Source organism: Notothenia rossii, assembly GCF_949606895.1.
Source record: "Notothenia rossii genome assembly, chromosome: 3".
NCBI classification, from domain to species: Eukaryota; Metazoa; Chordata; class Actinopteri; order Perciformes; family Nototheniidae; genus Notothenia; species Notothenia rossii.
This window is the reverse complement of record NC_136901.1, coordinates 40,404,819-40,431,913: the sequence shown is the minus strand read 5'-3', so window position 1 is coordinate 40,431,913 and position 27,095 is coordinate 40,404,819. Positions and strand designations below refer to the sequence as shown.

Below are 27,095 nucleotides of genomic sequence, written 5' to 3'. Positions count from 1 at the left end.
CACACACACACACACACACACACACACACACACACACACACACACACACACACACACACACACACACACACACACACACACACACACACACACACACACACACACACACACACACACACACACACACACACACACACACACACACACACACACACACACACACACACACACACACACACACACACACACACACACACACACACACACACACACACACACACACACACACACACACACACACACACACACACACACACACACGTGCCCTCTCGCCCTTTGGAGAGTTTGCTTTCTGTAACAATCACACACACAGTGCCAGCTTTGATGTGACCGCACACACTGAGGCAAGACAAACAAACAAAGACCACTTAGAGACCAAAGTGAGGGAGAGGAGGAGAGGAAGTGAGGAAGGTTTCCGTCTGAAGGGATGATGATAGAAAGACAGAAAGTAGGATACAAGTAGGTAGATCTAGTAAAAAGTGATAAAGTGGACAAGGAACAAACCATAAACATATTTAAAAGGTACAAAGACAGAGAAGCAGAGAAAATGAACGACGTGTAGAAAGGGCGAAGAAAGCAAGAAAACTGAGCAAAGACAACACCAGGAAGTAAATACAATAGGAAAAGGGGCTAAAAACTTCAGAAAGGAAGCAGAAAAGCAAGCGATGGTAAGAAAAGAAGAACAAAGGGGGGTGAAAACAGTCCTCAGAGACTGTAAGTGCAGGGAAAGGGACAGACATGTCGTGAGGAGACGGGATGCCGATGGTTGGCATCATCACCTCAGCCAATCGGCGCCAACGCGGTCGTAACCTTGGCTACCGCGGGGGTCAAGCCTTTGTTCCAGCCAAGGTCTTCCCGTGAAGAAGGTTGAGGCGAGTTTACAGGACGTGAGCAAGCGGAGAGGGGACGACGGGGACCTCAGAAACAGAATGGCAGCGCGGGGGTGAACAGTTCAGCTTATTCTCTTTTCTCCTCATTGTACTGAGCTTTTTTCCCCGAGTGTGAACAACAAAGAGCTGCTGATCCCGCCAGGAGGGACTCCAAGAGTTCAGTGAGCAAAACACCGCTTTGTTTCTGAAGGATTTCTACAAGTTCACCTTCAGAGCAGTCTGTAAACATGTTACTGATACACTCAAACAACTTAGAGGTCAATGAAGTGAAGCAGGAGAATCTGAGGTCATTAGTCCAGTCGAAATCTGACTAAATCTCTATTTTAATGCAAAACTCCTAATTTCTGCACACTTTCACAACACTGGCATAAACCCATCTAATTATCTAAGTAATTAAACTACGTAATTAAACCTTAATTCAGTGAAGTGAAGCGAGAGAGGCAGACTGGAAAATCTGTGGTCATTTCTGCAGTCAAAATCTGACTAAATCTCTATTTTCATTTCTGGCGTTTTCCTCGCATCAGGCACGAATAAATATTTTGTTATCTCCAACAACACTGGCATACACCCATCTCTAGTCTGGTTGCATTCATTCAAACTACAAAATCCTAATTGTCTAGCAGTGTTTCCCATACATTGATTTATTTGTGCCGGGCCGCCACAAATGGATCTCATAAAAATAAAAATAAATAATAATCTTTTTTTTTGTTTGTTTGTTGTGGTCTAATGGATAGACCACCACGGATAGGTGGGCTGACGATCCGAAGGTTGCGAGTTCAAATAAATCAAGTGAAAAGTAGGGTCATTTTGTTTCATAGACTTCTATACAACCAAAATATATTAGCGAGAAAGTTTAGAGTCCTTTAAGGTACTCATCTCTCATTGGTTGCCTGAAAACAGCCAATTAGAGACATATATACATTTCTGTTGGATTCTTGGTACCAAATCCCTTGCTTTCACAGATACTGAAGAACAGATTAAATGCTTTCGTGTGTGTGGTTGTGTGTGTGAGCTCGAGGTTCTCTCACATCCTCCTCCTCTTCCTCCTCTTCTTCATCATCCTCCACGTCCAGAATCCCAGAGTCCTGTTCGGACGCCTGAGTGCCATCGATTCCATTAATGTTCATCATCATCGCCTCTTTTCTGCGTCGTCCAATCAGGGCCCTCGGTTGCGAGGAGACAGAACTGTCCAGCGAGCGCTGAATCTTAGCCTGAAATAAACAACAAAGAAATAAAAAGGTTCAAAGTTCAAGCCTTGAGGTTTGTTTGTGTTCAGGTATTTCCTACATGTCCACAACAAATCAGGTTCTCTACTACATAACATGTGCAATATTATTATTAATCATTTTCTATAAATAACGTGCAATTACGTATCTGCTAGGACTGCTCAATTAATCGTATTTTAAATCGTGATTAGGATTATGGCTTGCAACGATTACGAAAACAACGTAATCGAAATAAAACCATTATTTTTTTATTATTATTATTATTAATTTATTTTTTGGGGGGTTTTTCAGTTGAATTATACTTATAAGTTCAGGGCAATCAACTGTTAAAACATATTTTTCAAAAAAATTCTCCAATAAATGGATGTTTCCAAAGTCAATGAATAATCGCAGTTAGAATTATTGACCCAAATAATCGAGATTATGATTTTGGACATAATCGAGCAGCCCTAGTTTCTGCCACTACGGTTTTTTTGTACTACTAAATACTGTTAATATTTACATTAATCATGTGACCGTCCGTGTATGTTTCCTGTAGATATTGAATTGCTATTTGTAATGCACTGTTAGTGTACAGTTTTATTATTATTATGCTGTGTTTATTGTATTTTTGTAACTCTTTCCTACGGGATGAATAAAGTAATATCTTATCTTCAAAATACCAGCCTTGGAGATTAGTTTGAGTTCAGTTATGCCCTAAATCTCCGCGGAGAAGGAAGGGGAACTTGATGGCTATTGGCGCGACTTCAGAGCATCGAAAACTCTTTGATTTTCGAGCGTCTGACACCAAAAACCAGATGTTTCGCGATAACAATGATACACCGTCTGAAATCTAACTCCATTGTAAGTCCAGACATGTGCTGCAATTACACTTTATAGGCCGAGGAATAACAATAACGCCAGCAAAAACAAAAAAAAGGACTGCAAGGGAACAACAGATCTGTGGGCAATAATGCCTCGTTTTTGACCAATTCCCATAGTTCCAGGAAAAGCTTGCGGATGATGAGCTCACTGGCGGAGACTTTTAAGGAAAAAACCTGCCACTCCTTGTCCCGTGAAAACACTCCTGGAAAAGACCTATAAAAAAGTGACAAGATTGCACCAGAGGGAGAGTCCCAAGACAGGAAGGGAAGAGCAGGAAGGATGGAGAGTCAATGGGTCCCAAGAAAACAAAGCACATCAAATTAGGACTTGAAAGGGAAGACAAGGACACGTAAAATATTTGATCCTTCGTTTCGAAACCTCTGAGTTCGCTCGACAAAAATATGTATATTTAAGCTAATTAGCATCATTTTATCATTGAATTACATGGATCGAAACCTTAAGACGTTTTAAATGTAGAGAAAATACGCGTTTACCCGAATGGCGAAGTTTCCCAATATAAACTCAAAAATGGACATGCAGCCCAAAAAGAAAGAAGTTTCCACTGGACAATGGGATGTTAAATTTAAACCTGCCTCTGTCACTGCTATTGGAAATAAAACATGGTTACCAAAAACAAACACAAATCAACAGGAAGTTATGGCTGGCGACGAATGAGAGCTTGTATCCAACACAAAATGAAAACAAAGTCACGTTCTAAAAGGAGATTTCCACATCCCTCGTCTGAAGGGAATCATCATTTTCTATTTCTGTACGCGACATAGTTAATTGAGGAATCGTTTTCGTGTCCTATTTTTGCCACTTTTCAAAAACACATCTTAACATGAGTTTTACGTTTTCGTCCATCAAATGAAACTAACCGCTCGTTCTTTTTGACCCACGTCCTTCACCGCTTGGCCACCAAAATATTTCTATGGGAACGTTTTTTTAGATCTAAGAGCATCTTTCCATCCACACCCAGTCCTTTTGAAAAATCCACGTATGTGCCGCCACTTCCTCTTTTGGCGCCGGCACGTAGTCTACCGTTGGCACTTGAATCCGTCGATTAGGACGTCAATAAAAAAGGGACTTTTTGCGCCTTTAATGAGAAAAGCTGGTGTTCATAGGAGGGTGGATGTGCACCAACCCGGATGCAAACACAATATCAACGATGGTGGAAGAACACAATGCCATCTTTGATCTGATGCCCACAAACACAAGACTAGTGAGTCATGTCGGACAATTAGTTCAAACGGAGTCGCTGGAAAGTCTCGTTTCTCAGGAATGAACGTTGTGTGGAAGCAAGCAGGTACACAAAGGAATGTGACCTCTCCTTTTTAGGAACAAATAGGTTATACAATCTCTAAAAACAGTCAGCAATGAGTCTCTTTTTCCACACTGAAAACTGAAAGAACGATGCATGAGAAAACTCAAACAGCTCAGACCTCAAACACAAAGTGAAGAGTCTTGTTTTACACTTTTCGCTCTTGCGTAGTATTCCTTTCTTATCCGTCAAAAGGTTGTTTTCTTTTCTTCCACACATAAATTAACATTAAAAAAAACAGCAATCGTCGAAATACGGACATGAGAAGGACGTAGAAAGCATCTCCACGTCAGCACCTACGTCAGATAACTCCACTTGGCTTCCTGAAATCTAGCTTTTCTTCAACAGGTGGATGTGTGTCCCGAGGAATCCCACTCGCAATACAAACCCCCGTTTGCAAAAATAAACCTTTTTTACCCCCGTCCTTTGTGGCGTTTCTCTTCAGGGGGGGGGCATTCGGTTTGCCACTTGAAGCTCGAGTGTGGGAATGTGCGTCATCTACTGCGTAGGAACGGCAGAGAGGGAACACATGGGAAAATAAGAGGGGATAAAGAAAGAAATAGAGGGCAAGGAGGAGAGAGGAGTGAAGGAAAAGGTGTTGAGGAGACGAGCAGGAGGTGAAAAGGGATGGGAAGGCATGGTGATAACCACACTGTGATCCATTTAGAGCTAAAATGTTTTTCAATGATCTGATATTACATTACACAAGACCCCAGCGTTCAAAGATTTACAAGAATTACAAGGTTTAAGAATCAGAAATTGCCAAAAAAGTAATCGTATCAAAGCACACACACACACACCTCGAAACCAGAAATAATGGTGTCCGATGGCAGTGAACTGTGGAGCATTATTCTGCAGACAACACACACACACACACACACACACACACACACACACACACACACACACACACACACACACACACACACACACACACACACACACACACACACACACACACACACACACACACACACACACACACACACACACACACACACACACACACACACACACACACACACACACACACACACACACACACACACAGTTCCATTTTCCCTGTGATGGTTCAATACAGCGACTCAGCGCGTGTCCTGCCACCCCGCACGTGTGTGTTCAGTAACTAGATACAGGTAATCAATCTTCCTCCACTTCACAGGCCGGGCAATCTGTTTCCCATTAGAGTGTGTGTGTGTGTGTGTGTGTGTGTGTGTGTGTGTGTGTGTGTGTGTGTGTGTGTGTGTGTGTGTGTGTGTGTGTGTGTGTGTGTGTGTGTGTGTACCGAATGCACAGCAGAATCTCTGAACTTGTCCTCTGCTGGAAGTGTAAGAGGGAGGAGATGGAAAGATGAGGAGATGGAAAGAGTGGAAGAGAGAGATGAGACGGACACGTTGGGACAGAAGGGGAAATGTGACGAGACAGAAAGAGGGAAATGACAAATGACAGGAGGGTTAATGACAAAAGTATCTTCTTTAATCATCTGTCTTCTGTATCTCGTCCGATTCTTCCCCTCCTCTCCGACTCCTTTCTTCTCATTTTCCCTCCTACCCGCTCTTTAGAAAGCTGGCTCTGATGAAATGTGATCCAGGAAAAGCCACTTTGAGCCATAAATTAAACAGTTTGAAGGCTTAGTAAACGCCAACACATTGCACAAGAGGTTTATAATACTCTCAGGGAAGGTTTTATAATCACTTGGACAAATTGTTTTATCCCCTCTCAGGTTAAAACAACATAGAATATCCAGATTCATGTTACAAGTAATTTACAGCACCTGTTTGGACCACCACAAATGGACCAGAGCTGCAATGAAATGGCGGCTTAAAGGTGACACCGAGGGTGTTTCTCAATGTCAAGGAAGGATGCTCCAGAGCCACTATTTCAAGGATGCTACGTCATCGAGTGCCGCCGAAGGACTGTTCCAATGTCAAGGATACTTGGCGTCCTTCGTAGCAAGAAATGTCGAGGCTGCACTCCGCGGTCTTAAAATCCCCACAATGCTTTGCGCACCGGACCAATTTCCAAATCTTTGGCGGATATCGCGCTCCATTTAAGGCGAGGCCTCGCATATGACGCACACCTGTTAGCCTGTTGCACCATTCTTTGTTTTCCGAGGCTAGGAAGGATTCTTGCCTCGCTTCTGAAGCAAGCGTCCTCGACATTGAGAAAACTCCCCGAGTAAGAAGAGGGTGGAGTAGTAGGAAATGTCGGAGAAGTAAGATTGGTTTGATTAGTATTAGTTATTGTTAAGTGATGATTTGTGGTCATATCAAACTCTGATACATTTGGATTATTGTGGTACATTTAAAAGAGGGGTTGTAGGAAAAATAAACAGTCTGCTTGGATCTGGTGTAAAAGGAGTTCCTACCTCCATTTACACATTTCCTTATCTCCCCCAATCCCTGTTGTACTCTTCCTGCCCATCTCTTCCTCTCTCACTTATTTTCCATCATTCTTTCCTCTCGCTTCCTCTTGTTCACCTCCCTCTAGTACAGTGTTTCTCAAACGTTTTCATACCAAGGACAACTTAACCAATAAAAAAACACTCACGGACCACCTAACTCCACAAATATCCAAAAACACATCGTTTTCGTCTGAAAATGGTACAAACAAGTGTTAAAATGTGAAATTTTACCAATATAGTCACAGATCACTAGGGGGCGCTCACGGACCACCAGTGGTCCGCGGACCACACTTTGAGAAGCACTGCTCTAGTCCCATATTCATATTACTCACAACTTACATACTCAATGCTGTGGACAATCCCCACAGGAGCAATTCGGGGTGAAGTGTCTCAGGGACACAACGACATGCTGACTGCATGGGGGGGGTTTGAACCTGTCACCCCCTGATCCCAACACTAATGCACTAGTCTCCCCGTTTTACTCGTTCTTTCTGCAATTTTCCCAAACCCTTTCCCTTTTGTCATTCTTCCCCAATCTTCCTCTTGTTCATCGCTCTAGTCCCATTTTCATTTTTACTAACAACTCCCTTCTTTCCCTTGACTCATCGCCACTTTGAGTTTTAACCGGTTACCTTGGTGACAAACTTTACCTCACATTTACTATATACAGTATGGATTGTCCTTCCTCCTTATCTTCCAACCATTTGTGGTATTTTTGGAACTTTAAGTATTTTTGGATCTTTAAGTATTTTTGGATCTTTAAGTATTTTTCGATCTTTAAGTATTTTTCGATCTTTAAGTATTTTTGGACTTTTGGACCCTTTCCATACATTTTAAGACCTCATCTCCACTTCGAGTTTTAACCGGTTACCTTGGCGACACACTTCACCTCACATTGACTATACACAGTATTGATTGTCATTCCTCCTTATCTTCCAACCATTTGGACGCAGACTTGCATTTCCCCATAACGATGTTGCTTAGCAACCGGTGTAAACCAGGGTATATGCAGGAATCCTGAAGTCAAATTTAATACCTTTTAAGACCTTTTTTAAGACCCTTTCCATACATTTTAAGACCTCATCGCAACTTTGAGTTCTAACAGGTTACATTGGCAACACACTTTACCTCACATTTACTATATTGATTGTAAGATAGCAAAACTAAACAGAGTGCAGACAGACTACTGAAGCCTTCTCTCCACATGAACTTCAACCTCTCTGTGAAGGTCAGGTTTAATGCAGTATGCTGCTTTGTTGCTTCTGTACTCTGTGCTCTTTCATTCCAGTAAAACTCCTCAGAAAACATTAGAAACCAGTATTTGACCAATAAACAAAACAATTGACAAAACTTTGAACTATGAAATATGTTAAACTTTGGTGAGCTTCAGCGGGGTAATGCCATATAGGAGCTCCCTCACAAATACCCAGGGGTTAAATTGGGCTGGGGCTGTCCGGGGCTAAGCCCTGGCACATAAGACGATGCTCTGACGTCATCACCCTCACACATTTGTCATATGTTTACAAAAAAGGATATATATGTTAAGACTTTTCTCGTTCTTAATATAGACTATATTTAGGGTCTATATGTGTTGACTTTACTTTAAAATAGCAGATCTCTGTGACCGTATATAGTTTGGCTTAGACCCCGGCCCCACACGGTAAAACGCATACGCAAGCGCAAAAAAGGCTTCCTTTCACACGCATTCGATTCATTAACGTGTCCGTTCACACTAGACCGCTGCAAATGCTGGAAACGATGTAGTACATATGTCATGCCTGTAAGTGGCGCTGCTGCCGCCCGAAATACACCAAAAGCAGCGAAGAAGAACCCGGAGCATGGTTGCCATGGTTGCCCTTCTGTTTATTCTCCTCGGTGGACGGCGTGTTCTCCTGCTGTATCTCTCAGGTAGTCCACCAGCAGATGAAAAACACCCACCTCTCCGCCTTTTCCAAGGAACGAGGGGACCGTGCGGCAGTTTCCGTAAAAAAAATGTTCCGCCGGTCAACATGTCCGTTAAAGTTTAAATCTTCCGTACAAAATTAGGAAAGTGCCGGTCAGAGGTCTTCTTTGTTATTTATTGAGCTTTAAAACAAATTGATAACGACTCTGTTCTCTGTATAATAATATAAGAATATTTAATAAACGGTGACTGCCTCTCTTTTCCTCCCCCTCTTCTGACAGCCCAGCAGCAGCAGGAGACGTGGGGAGAGGGAGGCGGGCTCTTTCATCGTTATCAGAAAATGATCGTATAGGGCACACACGGAGCCGTTGGACCCCCAGAGCGTTGCGTATGCCGGTCTTCCCACCTTGGGACCCGTTACCGTAGTCGTTTATTCCCCCCCCCCCCCCCCCCCCCCCCCCCACACACACACACACACACAGAGCGGAGCAAGGCAACGAAACGGCGCGCTATGCATGGGGCCGCCTTTTGGGGTTTCCCGACATGTCGTTTCAGTAAATTAAAGGGTGTTTCATGTTGTCGTTGCTGTGGGACTTCTTAATACCTTGGAAAATGCCATTTAATACTTTTTAATACTTTTTAAAAGCCTTAATTTTCGCTAAATTGATTGATCAACTTTTAATACTTTTTAAGACCCCGCGGACACCCTGGTAAACGGACCTTCGCGGGCTATCAAGCAGTGAGCGTGCAATGTCCTGTTCAGATGACGTCAAATCCAACGGGATTCCATAAATAAACTACACAGAATCACACTGCACACCTACGCAATGATTACATTCAGGCACAATGTAGAATACAACCTCTTTGGACTATTTATATAGTTATTGGAAACAAGATACAAAATGGAACACCTTGGAAAATGCCGTTTAATACTTTTTAAGACCCCGCGGAGACCCTGATAACCCACACTCTCCGTCCCCATCTCTTCCCTCTATCACTAAACGTGTCCCACTCTCAAACCTCCTTCCTCCCCCTCATCCTCCTCTTCTCTGGGCATGTGGCAGAAGACAATAGCTCCATTGTGAGCCCTGTTTTCTCCTCCGTCTCCTCTTTCCCCAGATCTATATATTTTCACATCCTTCGGTGAAGCGACGGCACAGAGAGTTAGGGATAATTTGGAACAGAGCGGCAGAGAGACACACTGTCTGTGAGAGAGAAGCAGAAGAAGAAAAAAGGGACAAAGGAAAGGAGAGCTTCTGATTCGTCCACACACACACACACACACACACACACTCGCTGATTGAGTGCCAAGCATCTAATCCGGGTATCGCTGTCATGGCCGCCGCACCGCTGGGGTTTCGGTAATCTGCCTTGTAATTAGTGGTTAGCGGAGTTAGCTTCTTCAGTGACTGCAAGTGGATTTGCTACGCCTGCGTTGCTCAAGCTGTGGTTCCCGGACCCCCCACCTTAGGGTCACCCAGGGGTTCATAATGTGTGTGTGGGTGTGGAGGGATACGTAGACTATTTCCTCTGCGTTTGATGCACTTTTTATACAATGTTTGGTCATTTGATCGCCTCCTTCGATGAAGAGATACATGACTTTATGTACAGATTAAATGAAAACTAACTAAAAGGGTCTTTGTAAGGCCTCCAGATCTTCTTCGTGGTTCAGGTAAGGATACACAAAAGATATTGTGTGTGTGGAGGGATACGTGGCTGTGTATCTGGGGACTATTTCCCCTGAGTTGAACGCACTTTTCATACAATATTTGGTCATTTGATCGCCTTCTTTGATGGAGAGATACATGTTTTATCTACAATTTAAATGAAACAATATCTGTTTTTTTTGTATTACTGTACATATTTGATTCCGTGCTATTTCAATGTAAATACTGCTATATTTGTTATAGTTTTATTAAAATAGTTTTCTATCTAATTTTTGTTTCTGATTCTGAAAACTAACTAAAAAGGTTCTTTGTGAGGCCTCCAGATCTTCTTCATGGTTCAGGTAAAGATATTTCCTTATCTCATTTGGTACTAGCCCTTTCCAAAATCTCCCAGGTGTTCAACTGCTTTCAGGTCTGGTGACTTTGAAAGCTTTTAACTTACTTTTCTTACAAATCAAATCACTCACTGGCCCCCTTTTGTGCACCAGGCCAACCCTGAAACTAAACATAGAGTTTAATCCTGGTGAAGAGTCCTGACATCTCAGTCATTCTTATGTTATGTTAAAAGTCTGTTCCCTTGCCTCTTGTGTTAATATTTGTCCTTGTGGATTTTTGCAAAAGGAGCCGCTGTAACGCAGACTCAAACTGTTGATATAGTATCGTCTTATTCATCTCATACGAAAGGGAATAGCCATTTAAATCCCTGGTCCACCAGACACTGCAATGCTTTGAAATAAGAGTGAGAAATAATCCTTTGGCGACACCTAGAGGATGAAATCAATACAGAAATCTCCAGGAAATCATCACTGGCTTTGCAGTGTCCTTCAATCAGAATCAGTGTGCTCTGAAATGCACAGTAAATGCCATTAAGTTGTTTTTAAAAGCTAAAAAACGTTACTTCTCTGTTGTCTTACACACCGATGGGGCTACTGTGCAACGTGCTGGTCATCTGGAGACATTTTAAGTTGTCCGAATACACTTGGACACGTGGGCTTTTTTGATGATGAAACAACAAATCCTATTAAAGAAAGAACCTCTGTACCTCCTGAGCAACATTAGCCCTGATTGTAATGCAGTAGGAGAGAGGAATGGATAATATGTGCGCAGAAAAAGGGGCATTTCCGACCACCGGTAAGCTAATGTTAGCATTCACTGTTTGCTAATTGCTAAAAATCGAACTTTATAATCAGAGGAAGTCGTGACTAGAGTACACGACACAACGGACTCTGCAGCCACTTTTCTCCGAGTCTCCATCCGCTCATCTGTCTGTCGTCGACCCCCCCCCCCTACCCACCCTCGACCCCCTTCATCCTGAAAACCCACGGAGTAGCATTCCCAAAATAATGTAGGCGCACAAATAAACAAGAGGCCTCACTTTGAGCTGTGGCTACCGCAAGAGAACACAAACACACAGACGTATATGGAACTTCCTCGGCCTTGGAAAACAGAAAAACAATTAGGTGAGTGCTGAAAGGCTGTGTGTGTGTGTGTGTGTGTGTGTGTGTGTGTGTGTGTGTGTGTGTGTGTGTGTGTGTGTGTGTATGTGTGTGTGTGTGTGTGTGTGTGTGTGTTCATTGACAAGCCACGGCGTCTCCTGCAGCGCCTACATGCTTTTAGGCGCTTTACTGGCAGAGGAACCACAGAGCATGAAAACACACACACACACACACACACACACACACAAAGGCTGCTTCTGATTAACAGACACACAGAGAGAAAGAGATGATGGGGAACAATAAAGAAATGGTGGTCTGAGGGCAGATAGACAAACACTGTGCGAGTCCTTATCAGTAGATTCACACACACATGAAGTGCTGTGATGTCTACAACTGATTTTGGTCAAAGACATCTGAAAAATATACACTTTTGGGAAAAACGCTGATCTTGTTTTCCTGTTTTCTAGCCGTCCAATCACAAGGGTCAGGACAAGGACCACGGAGATCAACCATTTCCCCTAGAATTGAACTTTTTAAATTCTGCCTCTAGATAGCTGTTGTGTGTGTGTGTGTGTGTGTGTGTGTGTGTGTGTGTGTGTGTGTGTGTGTGTGTGTGTGTGTGTGTGTGTGTGTGTGTGTGTGTGTGTGTGTGTGTGTGTGTGTGTGTGTGTGTGTACCTGTTTGATGGCGGTCTCTCCGATCTTGTCCGAGTGTTTCCGGATGCTCTCCAGGAAGTCTCTGAGCTGCGTCATGGCCGTGTCCCGGATCTGCGTCCTCAGCTTGGGGATGTTCTCCGCCATGATGGAGCAGAACCGGTACTCTCCGGCCCGCGGGAGACACGTGAGCTCCAGCTGCTCCAAGGTACGCAGCGCAGGGTAGTACCTGACACACACACACACACACACACACACATTTTAAATTTGGGAACAACTGTCACGAAACCCAAGTATTCTTATTCTGATGCCATATTTTCAATTGTGCGCAGATTCCTATTAAATCAGTGAGTTCCGGTGACAGGAGGAGACACACACATACACACTGTTAATTAAAATTTGGGAACAACTGACACAAAATCCAACTACTCCTGGGATGAAAAAGTTATCCTTATTCAGATTAAACTTTTCCAAAGCCTTATTCTTAATGTTGTGCATTAAACCGGTGAGTTGTGGTTACAGGAGGAGATACTTGAACACACACACACACACAAAAAAGTCCTGGCTGTCAGATGCATGACTAAAAGCAAGCAGAAACACATCAACAAACACAGAAATAAATACACTGATAGATACACCTCAGGGATATTTGGCAATACAACACTCCACTCCACTGCATCTCACACACACACACACACACACACACACACACACACACACACACACACACACACACACACACACACACACACACACACACACACACACACACACACACACACACACACACACACACACACACACACACACACACACACACACACACACACACACACACACACACACACACACACACACACACACACACACACACACACACACACACACACTCTCTCTCTCTCCCTGCTGGCTGACCTCTCCCTGCACTCTGTAGCCGCGGTACAGAGAGAAGTAGAAAAACACAAACAAACGACAAATGTTTGAGCAGCCAGACTCCGGTCTGCAGGTCAGGATCAGGGCAGGGAGGAGGGACACGGAGAGAGGGGATTCCTCTCCTTAAATAAAGAGCTCTGGCTCCACCTAGTGGCTGTCGGTTCAGAAGCAGTAGTCAAAACGACTTCCTCACTTGCAAATTAATATTAAAGAAGATACAGAATGGAAATATAGCATGAATACATCACACGTGTATGGGTCTTACCTAAGTTGTTTTTTAGCAAACAATTGTTTCTTACTACGGTATAAAAGTGGTAAAGTTACACCTTTAATGTCTTAAACCAGACGCTACTCTGAACAAATCCAAAGTCTACTTCCTGTCCAGGAGTTTGAGTAGTGGTCACTATATGCCACAAAAGACAATGTTCAAAGCGAAAAAGCAGCAGCTTAAGGTAGGGCTGCTCAATTAATCGTATTTTAAATCGCGATTACGATGATGGCTTGCAACGATTACGAAAACAACGTAATGAAAATAAAACGATTATTTTTTTATTATTACTCTTTTTTTTTGTGGGTTTTCCAGTTGAATTATACTTCAAGTTCAGGGTAATCAACTGTTAAAAACATACTGTTAAAAAAAAAATTCTCCAATAAATGGATGTTTTCAAAGTCAATGAATAATCGCATTTACAATTATTGACCCAAATAATCAAGATTATAATTTTTACCATAATCGAGCAGCCCTAGCTTAAGGCTTCACCTGCTACATGATAGATTTAAAAACCCAATTCTCTGAGCTGATTGTGCGTGTGGGAATGTGGACTAAATGTACAACTTTAACAGAGTATCCTTCACACGATCAAGATTTGAACTCAAATGTTACCAAAAAAAAGACAACTTACCTTTTGGCCCTCATCTGCTCCTGAAGTCTGCTGTACATCTCAAGCACTGGGGGAAAATACAAAAGATGTATTTGTTGGTTTAAGAACAGGAATGTTAGGGTAAAAAACATGCAGTAAAGGTTTTTGGAAATTTTTTAATTTGTCGTCTACGTCTGCATGTTTAAGCAGAGCTGTAGTGGAAGAGGATCAACCTTTAAAAGGTCCTGCGTCATGGCCTTTTCCACTGATCATAAATCCATTGTTGAGGTCTACTAGAATAGATTTACATTGTTCCAAACTCACATTGGTTTCTCAAACAGCATCTCTGTAAAGTATGTGTATTCACTCTCTGTCCTACACGGCTTGTTGGAGCTCCTGGCCCCACCCCCCCCCCTGTGAGCCCACTGTGCTCTGATTGGTCAGCTCGCCCACTCTGTTCTGATGAGTCCATCACCGTTACAGCTGAACATCAGTGATTATGTGTTACCATGGCGTTTGTTAGCAACCAGAAAATGACACCAGTAATGACAAACAGATGAGAATGCTGCGTGGGGTCTGGGTGCCGTGTTGGCGGGACGTTGCGGGGCTCGCTGCTCCGCCCTTTGAGGCTCGAGGAGCGGACAGTGTGAGTTGGGTTACTGGTGTCTTTTCCTGGTTGCTGCGTGGGGTCTGCGAGACAGTGAGACACCGCGGAACTCAGCCTGAGCACACTCACACACTCACATACTGAGAAAAGATAAGGCTGAGTGAGTGAGTGAGTGAGTGAGTGAGTGAGTGAGGAGCCAATCCGCGGAGCTGTTACGTTACTATGACCGGTACGTCACTGTGACCGTTACGTCACTGTGACCGGTACGTCACGTCACCGTGACAGTTACGTCACCGTGACCGGTACGTCAATGTGAACGTTACGTCACTGTGACCGGTACGTCAATGTGACCGGTACGCCACTGTGACCGGTACACCACTGTGACCGGTACGTCAATGTGAACGTTACGTCAATGTGAACGTTGCGTCAATGTGACCGGTACGTCAATGTGAACGTTACGTCACCGTGACAGTTACGTCACCGTGACAGTTACGTCAACGTGACCGGTACGTCAATGTGAACGTTACGTCACTGTGACCGGTACGTCAATGTGACCGTTACGTCAATGTGACCGTTACGTCACTGTGACCGGTACGTCAATGTGACCGGTACGTCAATGTGATCGTTACGCCACTGTGACCGGTACGCCACTGTGACCGGTACGCCACTGTGACCGGTACGTCAATGTGAACGTTACGTCAATGTGAATGTTGTGTCAATGTGACCGTTACGACGTCAATGTGACCGTTATGACGTCAATGTGACCGTTACGTGACCGTTACGTCACTGTGACCGGTACGTCACTATACACAAGAAGTAAACAATGGAAAAAGAGAAATGTCCAGCGAGGCGTTCTGGGGCAGCACAGACAGGTCTTCTCTGTGTTAGAGTTGTACTCTCTACAGCAGGGGTCGGCAACCCCTGGCACGCGTGCCAGCATTGGCACGCGGCACCGTAACCAGTGGCACACTAGGAATAAGTGGAATAAGTGTGCAAAAATATTTAAATTGTATTTTCGGATCCTGAACGAGACCGCCGCCAGAGCGCGTCTCCCCGTTACCTGCAGAAGGAAGCCATGCACGCAACGCAGCCCCGCTCTCTTTATCTCCAGGTGACTTTCTGCCGCTTTCCTCCGTGGTGCAGTGCTGATCGTTTCACCACGGAGGAAAGCACTTCACTAATTCCACTACCCAAAAGGAGTTGTACAAATGCCGCAGTTTTTGCGTGGCTGTGTATTTAGTTGAAAGCCCAGTGGCGATCTGCTCATCTCTCATCTAAATAATGTGCTACAAAGGGGCGGACTGGCCATCTGTGTGTTGAACTTTCATGTCGGCTCCCAGACCGTAGTCGAGGAGGGAAGAAGCAACAAGCTTCAGGTTCAATAACCCACTTTAGCTTAAATGACTGGAGAGAGGCGAGCTCTTCTTAGGAGGCCGTTGCATTTATTTAGCTGTTCTTCTGTTTCACAAAATACATCACAGACCTCTGTTTTTATGCTTCCTTGTTTCACTTCCAGAAACAAACACACGTTCCCTCACTGTCGCTCTACCATCCACACACACACGCACAAGCCACACCCCTCTTTCTCTCTCTCTTAAAGGGACAGCGATCTCTTCTCATTGTGCATGACCCTAATATCATAACATGTGTGTTCTGGATAATCACAGAACGGACGATCGTCCTTATTATTATGCCGTTTAAACCAATTATTTAAATGTGTTTGTTAAATTCGACATCATGTAAGTTGCGCTGACAGGTCCCCCCGTTGATAATTCTTTTTTTTTAAATGGCACTTCATATCAAAAAGGTTACCGACCCCTGCTCTACAGGGTGAACTTTGAGGGTGTGTGACTCTGCAGTGCGTTTACAAGGGGACGGGTAATAACCAGAGAAGCATGACATGGGACCTTTAACAAACACAAGGACATTACAATGAGCCCAGGAGGTTTCCACAGTGCGCCTCGTGCCCTCTTCTTGTTCGTGTTACCTGGTAAGCAGTGCGTCAGTTTGTCGATGGTGGAGGCGATGTTTCTCTGCTGCACTCGACACTTCTGCAGCTCCTCCATGGAGCCCATGAGCTGCGGAAACAGGAGAAAGCTTTGGCTCAGAAGACTCCATAAAGAAAGTCCTGACTGTGTTGATATTTGTGAAACTGTTACCTCTTTGCCTTCATCCTGAAGATGTGCGTTGGTCTCAGTCACCTGACTCTGAGGGAGGAAAACAACCACAAAAAACAAGTTTCAAGAATGAATAGAAGTCTGTTTTTACCTTCTGTTTGCTCTGACACTCTGGAAGCATCTTTACGTCCATCAGAAAATGTGTGTTTTTTGTATTTTGTTGTGTTTTTAAATGTGTGTCACATCGTGTATGAGAGTTTCTTAGTCTGTTTTTATTGTCTTGTGCTTTTACATCAGTTTTGTTTTCCTATCGGTTTTGTCTAAGTGTATTTATGCTGCTTTTTATATATCTATGGATTGGTTTGGTCAACTCTGTTTTAAATGTGCTAGATAAATAAAGTTGGATTGGAGACACAGACACACACACACAGAGAGAGAGAGAGAGAGAGAGAGAGAGAGAGAGAGAGAGAGAGAGAGAGAGAGAGAGAGAGAGAGAGAGAGAGAGAGAGAGAGAGAGAGAGAGAGAGAGAGAGAGAGAGAGAGAGAGTGAATGAGACTCACACACACACACACACACACACACACACACGTGTTGAAATGTAATTGTATCACTGTATATATATATCACCAATAATATGTAAAAATTTGAAATGTCTGTTAATGTTGTTAATTATTTTGTATTGTGATGCTTTGGCAACATTGTTTCATTTAACTTTCATGCCAATAAAGCCCCTTTGAATTGAATTGAATTGAGAGAGAGAGAGAGAGAGAGAGAGAGAGAGAGAGAGAGAGAGAGAGAGAGAGAGAGAGAGAGAGAGAGAGACACACACACACACACACACACACACACACACACACACACACACACACACACACACAGAGAGAGAGAGACACACTAGGGCTGCAACAAATGACTAATTTGATAATCGATTAATCGACTATTCCTGTATGCCTTGCACAATTTCTCAAACGCTCTTATTTAGCCATCAACTTTTAGATTTAGCTTGAGGTTGTTTTAGGCATGTGGAAACTAACAATGAAGACAATAAAGATGAATACTTGATTCAAAAATACATATATTATTAAATTAACTAAACAAATTGTGAACACAATTAACATTGCTTTTTATTTAAATAAAATAAATAATATTTCACATCAAAAGAAACAACAACGTTTTAACAAATCGTATTAAATAATCTGATGACAGAACTGTAAACAGAATAGCTGAAACTTTAACAAAATAAATAACTCTGTTACCTCTAATCATTAATTAATCGTTACTCGTGGACGGGGCTACAGAGCTACTAGAAAGACAGTTGAAACCGGTGCATTCCTCCGTCTGGATGTGGTGCACTTTTGCTAAATGTTTAGACAAATTGCTCGTGTTACCGCGCTTACATGCTAAACTCTTATTGCACTTTTGGTAACGAGCATTGTCCACATCGACATGGGTAAAGTTTAACCACACCTCGGAGCGCGTTCTCTCTGCAGTGTGTGTGTGTGTGTGTGTTGCTGCATGTAGCAGCTGCGTGTGTGTAAACGGCCCCGCCCCCTCGCACACAGACGGGGGAGAGATCTCGCCTGGATTGGAAAGATTGAAAATACTCCATAGACACATTTATTTGTCTTTTTGCATCGTTAGAAACGGGTTGGCAACACTAAAACTGTGATATAATGTTTTTGTAGCAATAAAACATGACATATCTTTTTTAAATGTCTCCAGTACCGATAAAAAGACCGATAACGTTGGAGCTTAACGGCGCGTAAAACACACGTGATGACGTCGCCAACGAATCGACGACTGAATTAGTTGGCAATAATTTGATTTCAATCGATTAAGTCGATTAGTTGTTGCACCACACACACACACACACACACACACACACACACACACACACACACACACACACACACACACACACACACACACACACACACACACACACACACACACACACACACACACACACACACACACACACACACACACACACACACACACACACACACACACACACACACACACACACACACACACACACACACACACACACACACACACACACTCTTTAGTTCCACCAATTACCTTGAGTTTCTGCGCCTCACCCCTCACTTTCAGCAGCTCAGTGATGGAGTCCACGAAGCCCTGGAAGTGATGGTTGCACATCTTCTCGATCTCCCGGTCGTGGTTCCTGATCCGCGCGTCCAGCTTCTCCACGAAGAGGCCATGCTCCCGACCGTCGTACACCGACCTGGAGGAAAACACAGCAGGTAGGAAGAGCAACATTGTTTTAATTACATTTGAACTTTAAGATCACTTCAGACAATTTCATTTCACCCCTAATAAAGTCATTTTTTAAATTATTTGTGTAACTTTGTTATAAACAGTTCCACTTATTGTACACTTTTAAAAGTTCAGCGCTTTTCCCTTAATCTTTTCATCTCACGTAAAGAAGGAAAGACCGATTAACTTGCAAATAGTTGCTTTTCTGTGCTTAAAATCATTTTTAAACAAGACACCGACGCTTCACTGAATCTCAACAAATTCTTTCTGTACTTCTTATGGCCTGCAGACAACCATAACATATCCACTTGAATCCAGTTAACACTATGCGTCACATCAAGCAATACTTTAAACATATCTAACAGAATAAATACATGCAGGATTTGGGGGGAAACCAAAGATGTTCTTCTCGTCCATGCAGCTGTGAAGTAGGTGCAGTTACAACATGTGTCCATCAGGTGGCAGCATTGTGTCGCTGCTGCCCATTTCCATACATCCATTCATTGCTGGGAGATGCTAACAGTGGATGAGGGTAGTGGGGTAGTTTCAACTTCAATGCCTTGCTTAAGGGCATGTCATCAGTGTTCCTAATCTATAATACGGCTAATTATAAAAGTCAAATCAAGCAATCTGATTGGTTCTTAGCCGTGATACAATGAGCGTATATCACGGGTAGAATTGTGGTTACGTTTCCCAACATCATTGTGTGTCCTTTGTGTGACAAGTGATGCTCTCATACAGGCAGATGTAGAAAAGTAATAGCCGTGTTTACAAGTATTTTCTGTCATAGCAATCACAGCTCTTCCTGTGCTCTTTCCCTTACAAAACACACACACACACACACGCAGAGAGAGAGACACACACACACCTGTGTATGTCTTAAATCCCCCTCCCTTCCTCATGTTGATCAGGAAATGCCCGACTCGTACAATAGAGAGCAGGTCTGACGACACAAAGGGGCTTTCCACACACACACACACACACACACACACACACACACACACACACACACCTTTCCACACACACACACACACACACACACACACACACACACACACACACACACACACACACACACACACACACACACACACACACACACACACACACACACACACACACACACACACACACACACACACACACACACACACACACACACACACATCTGACATCAAAGCAGGAAATTCAAAGAAACAAGAAATAGCAGAAGTCATACATGCATACAGTGAATGACATGAGTGTGTGTGTGTGTGTGTGTGTGTGTGTGTGTGTGTGTGTGTGTGTGTGTGTGTGTGTGTGTGTGTGTGTGTGTGTGTGTGTGTGTGTGTGTGTGTGTGTGTGTGTGTGTGTGTGTGTGTGTGTGTGTGTGTGTGTGTACCAAGGTCCAGAGTCTGTAGAACCACTGCCCTCGACATACATTGTAGAGTCAGTCAGTGCTTGGCAAATCAACAGAAATGTAATCACAAATAAGTGAATGAACGAGGGTGTAGTATGAACACATGAAAAGAAAATAATTATTTTCTAAACATTTGGAGACATGTGTTACATTCTGGGAAACAATAGGGGCTGGTAAACTTTAAAATAGACGGCTTCTTTCTCCTGTGAACACTGCATATAGCTGGTTTCCTGTGTGTGAGTGTGTGTGTGTGTGTGTGTGTGTGTGTGTGTGTGTGTGTGTGTGTGTGTGTGTGTGTGTGTGTGTGTGTGTGTGTGTGTGTGTGTGTGTGTGTGTGTGTGTGTGTGTGTGTGTGTGTGTGTGTGCGTGTGTGTGTATAAAATATATATATTCAACAACAATAATCAGCCCAGTGTTCATTCGTGCCAGATGTGTGGATAAATATCTTAATATCCTTTAATATTAGATTTATACCTATTATATATAACATGTCCCTCGTTGGGACTAGTTAAGGGACTAGTTAAGGACTAGTCAAGGGACCAGTTAAGGGACCAGTTAAGGGACCAGTTAAGGGACTAGTTAAGGGACCAGTTAAGGGACCAGTTAAGGGACTAGTTAAGGGACCAGTTAAGGGACCAGTTAAGGGATTAGTTAAGGGACTAGTTAAAACGAGGGGAATGTTTAGATGTATACCTGTTAAGAGCCTTGAATATTCATTTCCTGTTACCGGCTGTGAGTTCGATGTCAGGAGGATTTAATCAGCTGAATAGCGTCTCCATTAGTGCAGAGTGATGAGGGAGGAATATGAGAAGTGGGTCGCTGGCACAAGCAGTGTTTGAGAAAGCTGCTCTTAGTCATGACATCACTATAAACAGCTGCCAGAGTGTGTGTGTGTGAGTGTGAGTGTGAGTGTGTGTGTGTGTGTGTGTGTGTGTGTGTGTGTGTGTGTGTGTGTGTGTGTGTGTCATTGACAGCTGGCTAAATATGATCTTAACCCACTTAAAACAAGCACACCAACCCCAGAGTGTGCTTGTTTTAAGTGTGTGTGTGTGCGTGTCCAAGTTCAGACTGATGACTCAGCAGGGTGTGTGTGTGTGTGTGCTGTAACAAGCTCATGGCAAGTTACTCCCTGCAGACACACACACACCAGGCCGTGCTAGAAAGTTCCATCCAGAGCTGTGCAACGTGGCTGAAATTGAAATTAAAATGCTATTATTAATTTATTGCAATTTGCAAATGAATGCACAATGACACATGGACTCAAATGGGTTCCTCCTTCAATGCCTCATTCCTGCACTTTACTTGCAGCATCTTGTCAAACTCACCAATAGTGTGTCCTTCTAGTAAGTAGAGTTTGCTGCATTGTTGTATGTATGACAATAGCACCAGCAGCAGAGCGACTGTAATGAAAGGGGCATTCTGCAGTAGAACACACAATGAACACACACATACAGTCCTCTGTCATTAATGGCTATATGTGAAGCAACTCACCAGCAGCACACTGTTACACACAGGGTGGAGCTCACACACACACACACACACGAGGGAGTTTCTTAAAGGAACTAACAGGGCTTTTCTCCTTTCTTGCAGTTGAGCATTTAGATGACCCAACGCAGCACCTTTGAATGTGCTCAGCCACACACACACAGATATGGTGCTGACACATTCAGCTACACACACACACACACACACACACACACACACACACACACACACACACACACACACACACACACACACACACACACACACACACACACACACACACACACACACACACACACACACACACACACACACACACACACACACACACACACACACACACACACACACACACACACACACACACACACACACACACACACACACACACACACACACACACACCTGTATTTGATGTAATCTTTAAATGGATCATTCATTAAGCTATATTTCTTACTGTCTGACTTATAAATAAACATAACAATAAATAAATACCAAAACAAGTGTTGGTTGTAGCTTCTTCAATACGTTTGATCTTTTATTTGTTATAACATTTTGTATACTAATGTTATCAATATGTGGGCATCCTTATTTGCATTTTCCCTCTGAGGTCCTACAAAGGTCAGAAATACAATTTTATTTTTATTTTATTGTCGATTTATCTTCAAAATATTCTTAATCAATCACTCAATTGATCCAAATACATGTGTAGAATAACTACTGTCCCATCAAAGTCTCCCATGAGCCGACATGATCAAAATAACAACTCATTATTTAAATGATATTTCACACACGAGTCAGTTTGCCATTTCCTTTTGGGCTTTTTACACGTTTGACACGTTTCAGTATACAAGAAACAAACATAAGTATTGACGCTTGGTTGTTTATTTTTTGCAGACAGATTGTGTTTCCTCCTCCAGCGATATAAAGTGCTCCGTCATGGATTCATATCTCAATCGTCACTCCTGCTTTTATTATCACAGCTGGCCTGTCATCAGCTTAATGTGACTTCCTCCAGACACATGCTGCTGGAGCAAGAACAAACTGACAAACTCGGGAAAATTAAATCAGAGGAACACAAACGTACAGAAGTCCTCCGACACATAATCCATGCTCTTCATATTTGAGGTATTACAGATCCTCATTAAACTACTGGCTTCAGACACACACTTGTAAATAACGCTGATAAGCCCAAAGCATTTCAACTCCTCTCCGAAGTAGGGCTGCTCCATTATGGCAAAAATTATAATCTCGATTATTTGGGTCAATAATTGATATCACGATTATTAAAAAACATTTACTTTGAAAACATCAATTTATTGGAGCAAAAAATTTGAACAGTATGTTTTTAACGGTTGATTACCCTGAACTTTAAGAATAATTCAACTGAAAAACCAATAAAAAAAAAGTAAAAAAAAAAAAAAGTAAAAAAAAAAAAAAATCGTTTTTATTTCGATTACGTAGTTTTCGTAATCGTTGCAAAATCGCGATTAAAATACGATTAATTGAGCAGCCCTACTCCAAAGTGCATAGCTTTTCGTGATGACGTAACTTAAATTTGACACCAATATGACCTGACAGAGAAGCAGAGAATCACACACAAGGAGTCAGAGATAAGTGTGTGTGTGTGTGTGTGTGTGTGTGTGTGTGTGTGTGTGTGTGTGTGTGTGTGTGTGTGGGGGGGAGGGGGGGGGGTGTACAGTAAGTACAGTCATTGCTCTGATTTGTTGTCTGTACTGATAACTGAGCTGTTACTTTACTGAGAAGACTTTATTTCAAATGTGTGTAACCTGAGGGAGTTGTCTGTCCTGCTCATGTCTGATCTGCTGAGTTATTATAATGTCAACAAGGAATGCTACAACCAGCCTCAACACACACACACACACACACACACACACACACACACACACACACACACACACACACACACACACACACACACACACACACACACACACACACACACACACACACACACACACACACACACACACACACACACACACACACACACACACACACACACACACACACACACACACACACACACACACACACACACACACACACGAAGTCACTATTAAGCAAGATTTGAAGGCTGCTGAATAGTCAAATAACGAATGCTTCAAAAATGGAGCTAATTAAACAAAGATAGGCGAAGTATTTGCAGTGGTATTAACTAATATTCCCATAAATCTGATGCCAAAACAACCTAACCGTTCAATAATATTCATGCCAACAAAAATGATTATTTGTTTCCTATCATTGGCTTCACACACCGACAGCAGCAGAGCAACCAACATGTGTTATCTTTGTAGAGCACATGTTCATCACAACAGGAATTACAAAAGCATCTGAAGTCTATTCATAGGGAATTTAAAAAGGAACTACCTCTTATCTGAATATGAACAAATAACCGTTTCTTTGTCTGATGTTTTTCCCAAATAAAATCCTCTGCCCTCTGGACTAAATATAGCTCATAATGCGACTGACACTTCCAAACTTAGATTGTGTTTTTATTCTAAGTGTGTGTGTGACTGTGCACTGGAAATACTGCGACAGAAACAGGAAGCTGGAAGAGGTGAAACATCACACAGTGGAGTGTGTGTGTGTGTGTGTGTGTGTGTGTGTGTGTGTGTGTGTGTGTGTGTGTGTGTGTGTGTGTGTGTGTGTGTGTGTGTGTGTTTAGGAAAAATATATTCTTGCTGCCTGCTCATGGCATTCAACAGCACACACACACACTCAGAGGAGAATGTGGCAGCCAGAGGTGTCACACAAAGTTGTCAAGTCATATAACAAATTGATCTTGAGCGAGGCAGTAAATAAACTCTCACACACACTTCTCCTCAGCTCACTAACCTCCCATCAGACACACTAATTGGCCTCAATAACAAGCGTAAATAGGTCTTGTTAGGAGAGAATGATGCACACACAGGGACAAGAAGAAAACACACTTTCATAGGAACACACACACACACACACACACACACACACACACACACACACACACACACACACACACACACACACACACACACACACACACACACACACACACACACACACACACACACACACACACACACACACACACACACACACACACACACACACACACACACACACACACACAGTTTACAAGCCCTTAATAATCCAGTTCCTGCTGTATTTCCCTTTTCATTCACTATCAATTTCCGCTCTGGACAAACAGTTCAAAGACAGCTGGTCGAGGATACGGTTTATTCTGAGAGGGAAACAGTTTTTTAAGAAGATGCTTTAATGAAACCTGCTTTTTTAAATAATTAACTATGATTAAAAGGTAAAAACAAATAAAAAGGAGCATTCCTCTGAAATGCATTTTCTATGAACCATACATATTTCCCACATAACGTGTCTGTGTTTATTATCTTATTACCTATTTTAAACATATTTTTAGACTAATGAATTAAAATATGTTAGACCATTAAGGGTTAGAGTAGTTAAATATTTAGGATTTGTGGTTAGTGTAGGGTATGTTTTATGGTTGTAATGTTTCCGAATAACACATGAACTCTCAAATCCATGTGTGAATGAGATGTAATGAAAATACGTTTATTGCCCCTTTTTTGAAGCTTCCTATAGCTTATTTGGGTTTCGCATGTCTCCATTATTTCTTATGCTTGTTCTTATATATATTTGTATAGACTCAATTAAATACACTAACCCAATTGTTAACTAGACTGTCTCCTCTGTGTTTTGGGAGTGTGGCAGGTCTAAACACAGCTGAAGTCATGCAGCTTCCTCCCCCTACTTGCTAATGGGATGTGAAACCATGGAGCCTGGCACAGAAACCAAGATAAACAGAAAAGTCATTCAGTCTGTGAGTACACTTTCCACTAAATTATTAAGCAACACTCATGAGCATTCAAAGCACATGACAGACACCAACCAGTAGCTTTCTGGGTGCAGTATAATTAGGTGTTATCAGAGCAAATGACCTACTCATTCATTTTGTACACACACAGGCAGCTGCACTTGACACTCCTTGATATGTATCTTGGCTTTTGCTAACAACCTAGCATGCCAAATAGCCAACACAACTCTTTCAAATAAAGTATCAAACTTTGGTGACAAATAGAAGAGGCATTGAACAAAAAAAGGGAGTTTTTAGCTACCAGAAACACCCCCTTCTCCCACTGTAAGCTCTGACACCAGTGAGCAGAATGTCAATTAGTTAGTTAGCTTGGTTAGCTTAGCTTAAGTTGCACCAATGCTTTTGGGCTAAGTTGACAAACTTTGGCAACAAACATAAAAGGAAATTGTCCGGTGTTCATTGTTAGACAGTCACGCATCAGTATGCATGTTTACACACCAGTGACAATAATGTGGATCAGCTAGACGTTATGTTTGCTAAAGTTAGCGCAGCTAGCTGTCCGATAATGGACACACAGTCAGTTAAAGTTTTGAGTTGCTAACTTGATGCTAATCACAGCTAGCCGAGTGACGCCGGGATTCAGCTGCTTTCCCCGGGGTAAAATCAGGACGAAGCGCCGGTGGTGGATCTTACTCACCGGAGGGTCGGTCCGATACAGTTGGTGTCGGTGCTCTCGATTTCCCGCAGGATGCGTTCGTGTTCCGCGGCTGTCTCCACACTGGTCGCCATCCTGCATGTTGCTCTGGACGGATCCGAGCTGAGCCGAGCCAGTGACGTCATGCAGGAGGAACCGGAGGGGTTGGTTCGATGTGTTTCACAGGGCAGCCCGGGAGGGGGGGGGGGGGGGGGGGGGGCAATTATGAACACATGTACCCAAAGTTGTTATTATATTTAATTAAAATATGCATGTAAGTGTCTTTGAGCATTACGAACATCGCTATATAAATCCAATGTATTATTATTAATAGTATTATATGTACATTGTATACCGGTATTATTCTATAAAATCTTATTTTCATTTTCTATTCTTTGTCTTTTTAAAGTTGCTATTTCTATTTTCTTCAGTGGTCGAAGTGCATTTACTCAAGTAAATATTTGAGATACTTGTACTATACCTGAGTAATATAGTTCAT

At 42.7% G+C, this 27,095-nt stretch overlaps 1 protein-coding gene across 1 annotated transcript in view; it reads right to left on the bottom strand.

The window, feature by feature from the left end:
* The window catches only part of LOC307032901 (exocyst complex component 6B-like), a 77,979-nt gene extending 51,222 nt beyond the window's left edge, over positions 1–26,757 (bottom strand). The window contains 7 exon segments of the mRNA XM_079671179.1: positions 1,876–2,101; positions 12,389–12,593; positions 14,200–14,245; positions 16,752–16,842; positions 16,924–16,971; positions 18,968–19,133; positions 26,600–26,757. Of these exon segments, the coding sequence (XP_079527305.1) occupies positions 1,876–2,101; positions 12,389–12,593; positions 14,200–14,245; positions 16,752–16,842; positions 16,924–16,971; positions 18,968–19,133; positions 26,600–26,742 (925 nt within the window). The 5' untranslated portion in view covers positions 26,743–26,757.
* Positions 26,758–27,095: the final 338 nt, after the last annotated feature.